Raw genomic sequence first — 14,427 nt, forward strand, 5'->3', positions numbered from 1 at the left:
AACTATGTTTTGGAAGATTTTGCGCTTTTTTTTGCTCCAAGAGAGACTCTTTAATGATTTTCCATCAATGCCATCTATTCTGTCAGAACTTACCGGAAGTCATCCAACTGTGTTTGTCTTGTTGAGAGAACACCAAACGTTATGTGACACCATCAGAATGATATTTCAAGAAATTCTCTTGACTTGACAGAGTACTCGTTGTAGTTTTCTAAATCTCATCGGAAATTGTTTCTCGAAACTTTTTTTTGGGGGGGGGGGGGGAAGGTGTTACATATTGGAAATGTTTTCATGCAGTAACCAACATGACCAATGACTCATGTGTAGGTTTGAAGGTAATTGTACCGAATCTGACATTTTCAGTGGTTTACATGCCCGGAATCCACCTGCAAAAGAAAGTTCACAGAAGAAGGGGAGCATATTTTCACTACTTTTCTTGCCATGTAGAGGTAAGTACATGATAAATCTGCACGTGCACATTGATGCACTATATTGGTTATAGGTTATACAAAAGTGGAAGACTGATGCCATCACTTGACAGATAGTTTTATTTACTATTATTTCTTTGCAACAAGAACCTTTCAGGCAGTAGGGTTTGTACACTCCAGATGGTATAGATAACAGTCTTTCACTTCCCTTAAAAATTACAGGAGTTTGACTGTCCCACTTGTGGCCACAAATTTGAAACACAAGGAGAAGTAAACATTCATTACATTGAAAATCATGTACAGGTAAGTATTTATGTATTTATCAAGAGGCTTAGATAGATATTGACATTTCAAGCCCAGTATAACTGTGTATGTAGGGGTATACAGTTGATACACAAAATCTTGATTATAAAATTCAATTTTTAGTGACACTGAAATGACCCCAAATATAATGTTGTGTTAGTCTTTCAGTCTTTTATTCAGACTACTTCAATAAACTTAATTCTTGCTTTATATATACAACTACGCTTGTCCAGATTATCTATTGAGGAGTGTAATCAACATGTACTATAAATATTTCATTCTGAGTGAGAAAATTAAAATAATGTTCTCCTTTCTGCTCCTGCTTTTTATTCAGATACTGTTAAAAGTCACCGCCATGAGTTATTGTTTTTTTCTAACAAAGTTTGAATGTATCAGTTACATTATCTTGTCTTTTGTGTATTCAGCAAGAAGACAGTGATTCGGAATGTTCAGAAAGTGATTCTGATGATCTGACTGGTTTCCACAGTCCGGCAAAATCCAATTGGGATAGTTTTAACAAAGAAAGATGGTAAGTACAATGGTTAGCCAGTAAACTGTCAGTGTATGTGTATCCTTAAGACCCATAATTAGTAAAGGTAATAACTGGATAACAAGATCAGCAAAAAAGTATTTACTAAGAAAGATAACTCCTAGTCATACATATTGGCACAAGTCCAGTAATTTACTTCCGGGTTCTTTACCCACGAATATAGTTCCAGTAAAAGAAGAAGTCCTTTCTTATTCTTTGTGAGCTGAATTGAAACTTTAAAGGATTAGCACTGCCTATGGAGTATTTTTGTAAAACACAAATCAAGGATTTTCTAAAAATACCCATTAGAGTGATAGCGCCTGTTTATATTTTGCTGAAATGCTTGCAGTTGTGTTGCCCTCAGGAAATGTGAAAGTTGGCCTGGATTTTGTCATTTTTGCCACTGAGGGTGCTATTTGACCCCTAATTAAAAATTTTTGTGGACTTGACCCCCACGAGATTTTTACTGGTGAATGAACAGACCTTGTAAAGTAGGAATATTAAGCTAAACGCTAACATTGTCGTCTATGGGGAATGAATTACTGGTCTTGTGCCAGTATGTATGCTCCACTTATCATGTGTGGAAATATGAGGAAATATTGTAATAGGTGATATTGAATTAGTGTCAGTCTTCCAACTAAAAACTGGATAACAGCATAAATTATTGACTGATGACATTTGATGTATAGATACGGCATGACTTTATTATGTGCATTTGTCTAGAAAGGATATATGTATATTGTCTGTGCTCATCACAACTCAGACCTCACTTGTGATGGAAATCTATAGAGGTTTACAGAAGTGGACAACCCAGAAGTAGTGCAATACAGCCTGTCTGTAGAGTTTCAAAACAAAACATTTTACTGATACTGTGATTTTCTTTCAATTTCCACTTAAGATGTTGGGAGACTGAGTCACCTTGCATGATTTTTTGGTAGATCCATTCTAGTAATTTACCATAAAAAAACTTGAACCAAGAAATTGTATCCTTGGCACTTTTCCCCATGTTTTCAAATGAAATGTTTCACCAGTGTAGCAAGTTTACTCTTAGTCTCTCCATTAGTGTTCTCCACCAGAGATTTTCAATGGGCAGCCACACTTTAAATCTCTTACACCCACATGATTGTTCCTAAGTTCTTAAGTTCAGTATTTGTGGTACGGATCACCACTTGTTTGTGTATGTAATATCAATTAGGGCAATTGAAGCAAACTCAGTACAGTTTACTTTTATGGTCTTGAATTAGGAAATTTCCTCAAGTTATCAAACTATAAATGGCAAATCAGTGATGTATGCAATAACATTGTAATAACAACAACAACAAATATAATAATAATAATAATAATAATAATAATAATAATAATAATAATAATAATATTTATTTTTAGTTATGAGTTTGTTTTTGAAATACCTGGTCATTGTCCTTACATTGCGTCAAGTGGAGTTTATAAAGTAATTATGCATGAACGAAGCAGAAATGGCTTTGGAAAGATGATACTGTCACTGTTTGATGTCAAACTGTCCATTTTGAAATATTGCACAGGGTATGGGAACACGAGAAAGACAGCATGTTTATCAATGCATGCAACAGAGGAGCAGTTTCAAGAAAACATGTGAGAAAATTAAAGTATGATGGATGGAAGAGGTATGACGACAGCAGAACCCAAGGAAAGAAGACACCAAGCCCGCCAAAGAAAAGGAAAATGAATATCACCAAGTAAGGACCTTTATGTGTTCCTCAAATATTCAACTTTGCATAGTCTTTACATCTAAAAGGTGCTTTAGCCTGAAACCTTTTCACAACCATGTTTTAGTCCAAGTCCATTGTTTTCTATGGTAAACTTAGACTTGTTACAGGGAAATCTAGGGGTGAAAAAGTTAAAGTAACGTTTGATATTATATGCTTCAAACAAAGTATTGACATCATTGCTCAATTCTATCTTTTGATATTTTCAGCCTTACATGTACAGAATGTCATGCTGGACCATTCACAGATGTGTCACAAATGCACAACCATTACATAGATGTACATCTACAAGAACAGGTACATGCACTAGAAAGTCCCAAGAAACATACGTCGTCACGTGTGTGTACATCTCCACCAAGTACAACAGATGTTGAAGAGAGGTACGTTCTGTATGTAAGGCAATGCATTGAAGTTTGGTAGAATAATCACTTTGATAATAAACCTTAGTAAATACCAACTACTACAGGAATGCAGTAATCTATGTATAGGCATGCAAAAATAATTTTGTATCTTACAAGTACACAATTTCTGATAAGATATTCTAAGAAACTAATTTTCAACCCATATCACTGTTTCCTTTTCACAGAAAAACTTCTGAGGCAAGCACTTCTGGTGATGTAGTGGTCATTTCATCTGATGTGAGTCCAATAGGCCACTCTCATGACCCCTGTGTGACCTTTACATCCTGGCTTTTTTGTTGGTATGAGTTTACCATTTTGAGTTCAAACTCTGTAACAGTTGACCATAAAATTCAATTTATGCATTCACATTCATCCTAGTACAAAATGTGAGATGTAATCAGTTACAAAAGGGGGGAATGCTCAATGTTGTAGGATGCCATACCACCAAAAAGACCAGGATGTGAGGTCACTCAGGGGTCATGAAAATGGCCTATTATTGTCAGTTCTCTTGCTGTTTTGAGCATGAAAGTAGTATCAAAATGCAGTAAATAAGTTTTACAGTTAGCACTTAGTGTTTTCTGAACACCAAAGTAGGTAGATGATCACCTACCAATTTGGCTAGGGATTATGGCAATATACCAAAGTAATGATAACTTCCCAAGGCAAACTGGTTCTTTCTTAATTGGAGTGGTGAGATGAAATTGATGACAACACAGCTAGCAGAGCAGCTAGCCATGTTCATGGTAACAATGCCAACTCTGTCCACTTGATGTGTTATCCTCAAAATTACCCAGTCACTCCAATAGCAAAGAAACAACACTTTTCCTTGGGAAGTTACCATGGCATTATCCCAAGCCAAACTAGGAGGGAATTGCATACTTTGTAGTAAAGATATCTGTGCCAACTGTAAGTCAACACAAATGTGTTGATGTAAGTCATTGATGTTGCCCATGAGTAACTCTGTAAAACACATATTTTAAGCCTTTGAATCTTGCTCCAACAAAGATGTCCACACAAACACAAAAGTTCTGAGGGGTCAGGGTGCAATGGGTTAATTGCCTGGGCTCAGTCAATGCTGCTTGCAGCTTTAATTTTGTCAAATATTTCTTTCATAAAATTCACATGGTGATCCCATATTCCATTAAATGTAAAGTCCAACAAGTCCTCTGGTTTTGCTTTACAAAAAATAACAAGTTAGATTTCATTTCTAGACCACTTCATTGTCATCATTAGTCATGCCTATTAGCCATGGTGTCCACTTAAAGGTATTTATCTCGATCCCAGGGAGTGGGTGTGGCTGGGTGTGGCTTTTCTGCCAGTGCCTGCATATTTATGCGTAACTCTGGGTGGTGTTATCAACAATGAGTTTATCAGCTTATCTGGAGGAAATCATAATCTCAACCGCTATGTCTTGAAGTAAATACTAAAAGCCAACATAGCATTACACTACAGATAAGTTGACTCAGGAGTGTGTTGGTTTCTGAACTTGAAGCAATTGGTGTGGGTTCAGATCAATGAGATGGCTCAATAGAAATCTGAATAAAATTAGAGGAGGCAACAGCGCAAAATTGTTGCTATAATGAACTGAAGCTATATACTGCCTTACAAGTAACTAAGTAAGACCTGACAAAATACCCCATTTGGGTTTGTGAATGTCTCCATTATTTGCAACTCAAGGAATACACATACAAGGGCTGACTGCATGCAGTCAGAGCAACGACCACAGTACTTTTTTTTTCGTTCTTTTCTTTTTCGTCGTCCGTAGGTTTTTTGTTACAGACTGTTTCAAAAATAAACCAGCGGTAAAAAATAACAATATTTTATCAATGTCCACCTCTCGGCATATTGTCTTTAGAGAAAGATAGCTAAAATCATTGCTTGGCAGTGCTTCAATGATGGCTCTCTTCATTGAACTCGGTACAGCACTGGTAATCACTATGCGTGAAATAATTTCAAAGAAATGTACTTTTTTAAATTTGAAACTGGCTGTTATTTTTGATGTCGTGTAATTTAGTAAATGTCTTTCGTAGTCCTGCCTTTGCGGCGGCTGTTGTTGAAGCCAAAAATTCAATCTAACCACCCTTGTTATTGTCTCGTGACCGGCGTTGTTTTCATTTGTGGATTGCCTCACATGTCTCAGAAGGCTGAACGTGTGAAATTTCATTCTCCCTCTCTGAACTAACTTTGCTGCTATAATAAATATTTTAAAAATCTTCTAAAATGAAACAAAAAACTAAATGATAAAAACGTGAATTTGCGAAAGACATGAAACAGTTATATAAAAACTGAAACAAATTTGTTCTCCACATGAAAACAGTAAAACCGCAAAACCTTCAAACTAGCCCTAAAATACGTATAAAAAAATGTAAATAGCAACAGTGTTGAACTACAACAGATGAAAAGGCTAAGCCAAACTATTGTCAGAAGAGAAAGGGATAAATAGGACAACGATTACGAATAAAACTGTGATAAAAATTTAATTTTTAAAACTGAAATGCCAATAAAAAACTCATTAATTGCCAAGTGAATCAAGGTAACGAAACTGTGTTCCTAGAATCAGTGTGATCAAGTGCGAGTAACCACGCTACACAAAAACCATAGAAGCTAAGTAAGGCACTTGATTGTCTGGAATTGTACAAAACATTGGGATAGGAAAACAGGAAGTTTTACAGGTGGCTGACAAGGCTTTCATTTCTAGCCTCATGGACTTGTCATACTCATCCAATCATTCGCAATAGTAAGTAGCATGTAGCTAAAAACCCAATTCACACTTCATCATGAGAATTCCATCAAATTGTTTATTGATTTGTGTACATTGTAAACAATCCCATGCACAAACCATATGTTCACGCATTTTGACCTTTGGCATTTCCAGTGATTGACAGCTATTGAATGCCGGGATAGCTTGCTACTGAATGCTTGACTTTGTGTACTGATTCAGTTTTAGCACTAGAAATACAACTTTAATTCAGAATAAAAGAGAAATGTCACCAAAACCCACTGGCAGAGGTATTCACAAAACGTAATATCTTGGTTTGGTACTGTATTTGTCGGTGTGATTCAGATAAAATGCATGTTTTCTAGAATTGTCGCAGAGCTCCTTCCATGTGTCACTCATTTGAAACAATGAAGGGATTAAGAGATAGGTCCTATTTATAGCCTAGTTAAGCCTTTAAAGGTGACTTTGACTTTCATGTAAATTGATAATCTTCATTATCCACAATTTCAGGAGGAAAGTAGCAGCATTACTCCCCCGCCATCAGTATCTAGGTGAGATTATAAGCATTACAGCCATCATTGCCTTAACTCTTAGGATGATTGTTAATTCCTACAGTGCTTATTAATGAGACTAAGGTGTAGCGAAAACAATATTCATGTAGCAAAAATAACTGATAATTACTGTTTGTTCATATGTAGAAAATAGTTATCAAGTAGCTTTGTTAAGCATGTGCATTCGAATGTGTGTGTGTGTGTGTGTGTGTGTGTGTGTGTGTGTAAATGTATTACATACAGGTGGTGTGCAATAACACTCTTTTCTCTTTTCAGTCAAAAGACCATGGATCCTATTGTGTTGAGCGACACTGAAGAAAATCAGGATATTATTGTGCATGGGTCTTCTGAAGTCTATAGTACACCATCTAAGATGTTAGGAGCTCAAGAACTAATTGAAATATTCCTCATAGACAATATTGAAAACAAACTGTGTAATAGATTGCCTGAACCAATCTTTAATAATGAAGGTAATCCTCAGAACTGTGTTTTCAATGTAGTGTAGACAAGATATCTTTAGGTGATATCTGTGCCAGTAGCCGCTGTGGAGCATGGACAAAGGGTGGTCAAGCTGCCAAGTACTTTTGGGTATCCAGAGAAGAGAACATTTTGTCATCAGTGCAGACTGCAAAAATTGTTTTTGATGATGATGGTAAACCAAAATTTGGAGGAATAAAAGTCAGACAGGGTAGGAAGTATAAAGATATTAGAAAACCACTGAAGGAAATCTACAAACTTAAAAGGCGGTACAGTACTAACAATAACAACACAAACTTTCAAAGAATGATCGCAACTTTAGAAAGTGTAGACTCTGCAAATGTACAATCACCTGTCATTGTCCAATATTGTTGGTCAGGGAAGCCAGGGACACTTAATTTACAACCTCATGGTAATGCCAAAGTCTCTTCACCGTTACCCTACACTCAAACATTACCAAGTTCTTTAGAAAATTTGAAGTCTGCACTCGATGAAAATTCACCTGGGTTGGTTTACAGCAGCACCCATGACAATACCAAAATAAGAAATAAAAGGCAAGTGTACCGTCAAAATCAGAAACGAAACGTGACAAACTGTCAGGGGAATTTGGTGATCAAGACTGGATTTCAGCTGCCATACAGCAGGTACAGGAACACAGGAAAAGGGGAGATAAACAAGCTTTTGTTAGAGATCTTCGCATTGGTAACATGGTCCAATGTGTGTAAACTACACAAAACAACAGTTGTTTGATCTAGTAAGGTTTTGTACTAATCCGGTAAAGTTTTCTGTACTATCAATTGATGTGACATACAACTTGGGACCATTTTTTGTGACAAATACTGCCTTTCATAATCTTAGCGTTATCAACCGTACAACTGGCCAGCATCCTGTATTTGCTGGGCCAAGCATGCTTCATTGTTCTCAAGACAAAGAGTCATTTAGTTATTTCTCATCAGTCCTTGCATCTGCAGAGCCAGAATTAAGAAAAATAAAATTCTTTGGTACAGACGATGACCCTGCAATTTATATGGGATTCAGGGATGGGTTAGGATGTGCTGAAGGTGAAGCCCAACCTGGACATTTGCTATGCTTTAATCACAGTAAAGATAACATAAAAAGAAAACTCTCAGATTTGGGATTCCCTCAAAAAATAGCAATGACAATAATAGCTGACATATTTGGTCTTATAGACATAACAAACAAAACAAAGCAAAATGGTCTTGTCGATTCAACCGATCAATTTGACTTTCAGGAAAAACTAAAAGTTTGTTCAGAAAAATGGAATAGCCTTGAAAGGGAACACACTAAAAATGACCCCCCAAAGTTTTTTCAGTATATTGTTTCTCATAAAGCAGACAAAATATCAAAATGTATGTTAGCACATGTCAGGGAAAAGGCTGGTCTTGGTAGTCCACCTCTGATCTATACACAAAATTCTGTAGAATGTGTGAATTCATTAAGTAAAAGAGAAGCAAAATGGGAGAAAAATGATTGGTGTACTGTAAATGATCAGCAATACAACATTAGTAACAATCAATATAAGGAAGTCACTAAAGCTATTCATGAGATGGGTGAGTTCACATTGAGCAAAGAGTATAAACATTTTCAAAAAAAACTCAATGTATGGCAGGTAATGACTGATGATCAAAGAAAACAACATATTGACAAATTTTACAGGGCCTCTCTTGATATTGAAAGTACACCTGTTGAAAATATAGTACATGTAAATGAAATTCAGGACTCTCAGGTCAAACAGCGTTTATCTTTACAGCCTTGGCAAATTAAAAGTAAATTACCGGCATCCCAGCAGACATTAAGTGCACTGTGGGTGAAAGCTGAGGCACTTTTGAATATGGACAATGCAATATGTCAAGTGCCTGGAAACAAAAATGGTAGAACTATACTCAGAGATAGCACTGTCACTGCACCTGAAAGAAAGAGTAGCAAAAATGAAAAACCATATGTGTATGTCATTTGTGCAGAATCGTCTATGTCATGTGAGTGTGATGTATTTCACAGTTCAAACTTATGTCAACATGCACTTGCTGCAGCACATGACATGGTATTACTGCAAAAGTACATTGACTGGGCGGAATAAAAGGCCAAACTTCCAAATTTAGCAGCTTTGTTCAGGGGAACAATACCCAAAGCTGCTGGCAGGAAACCAATTCTGGTAGGAAGCGAATCCCTAAAAAATACAGATGTGGAAAATATTGACAGAATAAGTTTGACAGAAAAAAGTCCAACTCAGCTTTTCACCAGTTACTTCCACAATGATAATGAGTGGGAAATAATAACAGTTAACAAAACCATGCGGGGTAAAACATGCCCCTCATGCAAAATGGGATTTCCCATTCATGTGAAAACTATTCCATTTGATATTGCTTTCTGCCACAAAGAGCGTTATATGTATCCAGATTCTAATGGCCAATGGATACCAACCAAATCTAAATTACGAGATACATACTATCACATTTCAATTACATGTATAAAATCACGCCATCCATATTTTACCAGTAAATATGTGGTTGCAAGTGAGGATGTCAAAAAATCTCTAAAACAAAGCCACAAAAACCTACTGCAGCAGGAGATTGGTCTTTTCCTGTAATGTTTGAGTACTGACTACCATACATGTAAATGTCAAATATTTTACAACATGATCCAATGTTTGTTGCCATTTTTTCAGGTTTTGGCACTTATTCTATGAACTGATTTTGTCCAAAGCAGTTCTATCTTGCCATTTAATGCCATGTCTGCTGTGGGTAATATGTGTAATTGAAAAATGGATCCACTTTGAGTACATCCAGCCAAGTGAATGAAGAATTTTTTTTATTGTTTCATGTATTTTGAAGCACAAGTCTACTACATGTGTTATTCAGTCACCATGATAATTCAAACACCTCTATCAGGTGGATGCAGCTGTATTATTGATGATGACTTGTTTGTGAAAAAAATTAAAGCTTCAAACTTTTGAAATTAAAACCTTTATGCAGTTGAAAGTCCTGCGTGATGTTGATAATGCCACGTGCTTAGAGTCCGAGTCTACATTCATTATCTGTCAGCCTGCCTATGTATGTATGTATGTATGTATGTATGTATGTATGTATGTATGTATGTATGTATGTATGTGTGTGTATATGCATGCATGCATGTATATGTGTAGTATGTATGTGTGTATGTATGTATGTATGTATGTATGTATGTATGTATGTATGTATGTATGTATGTATGTATGTATGTGTGTGTGTCTCCACATATAAATGTAGACATGCATGTTTCCTGTAATATGCCCTTGTATCAATATGGCCATGTGAGGGCGCTGTTTTTTTAAAGCGACCACCCACTTAATCTGTTATTTGCTAGATCTTCAACTTTCCATGGTAACCTGCATGCACGCATATATATGTTTATGTGCGTGCATGCATGCATGCATGCACATATATGCAGGTATGTGTATGTACATGTATGGAACCAGGGCCACGGCACATGTTATCTTAATATTTGGTTTGTAGAATTTATTCAAATAAATTAATGATGGTATCAAAAAAAATGTGAATGAGCTGTAAAAATGTAATAAACTAAAAACTTTGATCTCATTCCTTGGTAAGCCACTAAACACGACAACGGGGAAATTCCCTGTGCTACACTTTACGTTGTAAAAGCAGTAACAATCTTGCACAGCGCCCTCTATTGAAGAAACAAACCGAACCCCTTAACTCGTTGATGCATGTATAGGAATTTGCAATGATCGAAAATGCCGGCTGGTTTTCGCCGTTTTTTGGGGCGGTTTCTCCAGAAATCTGAGACATATTTCATCCCTGTGCTTATTTTAGGTCGTTTACTTGATGATATGGGTCGTTTATGGTGGTTTATGGTGGTTTGGCTAATTTTGGCTAGTTTGGGTCGTCTCAACCTTTGTCAATAGCCGATGTAGTTGTTGTACCGTCAGAACGTTTCATTGTGTAGGGATCCGAGTCGCCATCTTTTTTTACAGTAATTTTATTATTTCCGTTTTATAAGTGAATCCAGCGATACATTCAATACAATATTACTGCCAAACAGAACGTTGGTCCAACCCATTGCGTAAGGCTTTAACACCCATTATTTTGAAATCTCAACACCGTAATTTTCCGTGTATACATTCTCAGCAAATAGGAGCCATACGACGAGCAGCCTGTCATCATGTTTCATTCAAAAGATATTAGGAACGAATGCATAGCATATGACGTGGCATCAAGATTTTGGATATAACTAAAACTCAACGTCCTTTTCGCTTTAACAGGAATACCAAATGATTCGAGATATTAATTTCTGACACACAAGCATTTTGTTGGAGCCTTCAACCCCTGTTCAGTTCGTCAACTTTGCAGTTGGGTCTACTTCAATAAATTATTGTTGTAATTTAATAGCACTGTATTGCTCGCGTTTGCTATCTACCCGTACAATGTCCATAAATCTTCCAAAAAAGATTTGGGGTCACGGATGGGGGATTGTTCCAGAAAGGCGATGGCCTGATTTCAATCTAGGGTACACTTCAACACACAATATTTTTCCCATCGCGAAACGAGCAGAGCCTGCGGTGCAATTAAGAGTAGATTTCACACAACAAATAATAGATAACCATGTCATGTTTCTTGAATTCTAAATATACGCGAGTGGCTGCGGGGCTAATGTTACCATGCACTTGTATACGCTTGCATTGACTCATGTCATTTGACATGGTGGCCGCGTGTTGAGTGGTCTGTGCATATCATTTGACGGCAGAAGATTAGGATATTCATAGGCGTTTTAAGTTTTCGACGGATGTCCGGGGGTCATGATAGTCATCTCTTATATATAACTTTTGATGAGGCTGGAAATGATTTTTATTTTATATCTTTGATGAAATCCAAGAAATTCAAAACGAAGTTAGGATGAGTAATTGTAGATCATAGAATTTCTTCATTTCAGGTGGTAAGAGACGGGTACTATTTGAAGCTGATTGAATGACGTGGCTTATGGCCTCTGAGTGATTGAAAGGATCTATCGTAACCATCAAAGAATAACGATATAAACTGCTACCGCACGTGTAACTTGTTGTTTTAGTATCGTTTCATTTTTTTGAGTTAGCTGTGTTCTTCGAAACCGCTCTTCTAGATCGACACTGCACTAGTTAAATGCCTAAGACGTATATGCGGAAAACTCAATTGGGAGAGAGAGAGAGAGAGAGAGAGAGAGAGAGAGAGAGAGAGAGAGAGAGAGAGAGAGAGAGAGAGAGAGAGAGAGAAGAGAGAGAGAGGGGGGAGGGAGGGAGGGGACGGAGAGACAGGGTGACTGACTGACTGACTGAGTGTGTGTGTTATATCATGTGTGTAAAACTAAGAGGTCACAAATATGAATTCGTCGGCCGTTTTATTGCATAATATAACCATACTTCTCTTTTTACAACCACCGATTCCAATAACATCAGGCGCAAGAATCGCATATATGTAAATGTTATGTAAAGGTAATTTTATAGCATTGCTTATAAATGAGATTAAACTTAAGGGGGCGCTGCACTAAACACAGCGTATTTTGCTCAAAATAACTTATTTTGCAAATATGTATTCAATTTTAATTAATTTGTTTACAAAAACTGATTTTCAATGTTATGTTTACATTATGTTAACCTAAGAGTAAAATATTAATTGGGTGCACCTTTTAGCTTGTCAAGAAGTTGTAAGATGCGTTATAAAGGAGTGTTAATTTGTGCTAATGTGTGCAAATTACAAGATTTCCTGTCTTCTTTTTTCTCCCAATTTCAAGATTTCCAAAGAATTTAACTCTACCCCGGCTGGATCAAATTTCCTGAAATTTTCACATTATGTTCTTTATATGCTACATAACAAAATGACAACAACAGCGCCACCTGAGGAAAGAACACGCACTGTTCACACTACTTCATTTTCGAACAACACTACGGCGGAAATGCAACGCCACAATTTCAGAGTCGAGCGGACTTCAACGACGAGTTATAGCTGGTCTATGACAAGTTGGCACACATTTACTTTCAGGGCTGTTGTATCTCTAGCGCCCCCACAGGTCTGCGTCGCGACCAGCGTTAAATTTTATAAATCAGCCGATGAGTGGATTGAGGTAAACGCTACTGAGGAAACACGTACCGACGTCATCGAATCTGACGTAGTGGTACCGAGGGGTGAACTTGAACTTAAACATCACAGAGGAGGACTACATCGATAGGTGTGAAGTGGAATACCACACCCAAGGCAAAGTTCTTGTCGTCATCAAAAAAGGAGACAAGCTGGAGGACCGTGCTGGGGAAGCACAGGACGTGTTCAAAGGAATGGATGGATTTGAAGTGTTTCCAAAGACATCGAATCAGAAATGTTACGCAAAATTTGTGAACAAGGGAGTTTTTATGTCAAAAAGAGAAATAAAACAGGAATTGGAAATGTATGACGAAGACTTGTAACAACGAGATGAATATAATCAAATGTTTCGACAAAACCAACTTAGATATCAAAGAATACAAATGATTAGATAACTGTAAGTTTTATTTAAACGAAAAGTTTAATGCCATTTTAAACAGATTGGAGAAAAGATTTTTAAATTATGAAATCCCATAAGTAATGGTAAAGTAAGCAGAGAACATTAACTTTTTAGTGAAAGTCAAATCTTTGACTTTTCCGATTAAATTAGAAAAATGACCGTCACGATGAACGTGCATTTACTGTATGTTGATGATAATTTAAGTCTCATTTCGAAACCCTGTCATAGTGATCCTTGCTTATCCTATCCTATTTAAAAAACGATAATAAGAAAATAAGTAAAATGGAAAATAGTCAATCTGATATTGATCTTATTCTAGTTAACTGGCTTTTGCCGCTGAATGTCCTAAATTAGAATTATCTACTTCAACACACATGAGAAATCGATAACTGTTCTTGTACCACAGTGTCATTGCTATTTTCTCTTGGCGATTTTAGGCGAAGATTTTGACAAAGCAAATCAAAAGAAATTGCAAAATTGATGGTTCATATCCTCCAGAACCAACTGAACTGCAAAATTCTTCTTCGACTGTCGTCTCGACCCAGTCTATGAAAAGCGTCACGTTTACGTAGACACCGGGTGATTGTGGACGACCGCAACCATATCCCCAACTAGTTACTCCAACCAATGTCCAATTCACATCGCTTTCACAGACAAGAGGACCACCACTGTCACCCTAAAGAGACGATTTAATAACGATAGATAGAAGGATATTTTACAATTAGAGAAAGCATGTTCAAGTTATATTC

General features: G+C 36.7%; 1 protein-coding gene across 1 annotated transcript; it reads left to right on the top strand.

Moving 5' to 3' along the window:
* Window positions 1-302: 302 nt before the first annotated feature.
* LOC139116600 (uncharacterized) lies at window positions 303-13,601 on the top strand. The gene is made up of 9 exons (XM_070679197.1): window positions 303-446; window positions 648-728; window positions 1,154-1,257; window positions 2,799-2,972; window positions 3,212-3,382; window positions 3,589-3,640; window positions 6,633-6,673; window positions 7,174-7,361; window positions 13,351-13,601. Exons 1-9 carry the CDS (start codon window positions 303-305, stop codon window positions 13,599-13,601), a joined length of 1,206 nt encoding a protein of 401 aa, XP_070535298.1.
* Window positions 13,602-14,427: the final 826 nt, after the last annotated feature.

This window comes from Ptychodera flava, chromosome 17 (assembly GCF_041260155.1).
Source record: "Ptychodera flava strain L36383 chromosome 17, AS_Pfla_20210202, whole genome shotgun sequence".
NCBI lineage: Eukaryota > Metazoa > Hemichordata > Enteropneusta > Ptychoderidae > Ptychodera > Ptychodera flava.

Coding starts and splice junctions, on each gene's coding strand:
- LOC139116600 (XM_070679197.1), top strand. CDS start 303: ATGACCAATGACTCATGTGTAGGTTTGAAGGTAATTGTACCGAATCTG. Junction 729..1,153: donor ACATTGAAAATCATGTACAG/GTAAGTATTTAT, acceptor TTGTGTATTCAG/CAAGAAGACAGTGATTCGGA. Junction 7,362..13,350: donor AGGAATAAAAGTCAGACAGG/GTAGGAAGTATA, acceptor TAAACATCACAG/AGGAGGACTACATCGATAGG.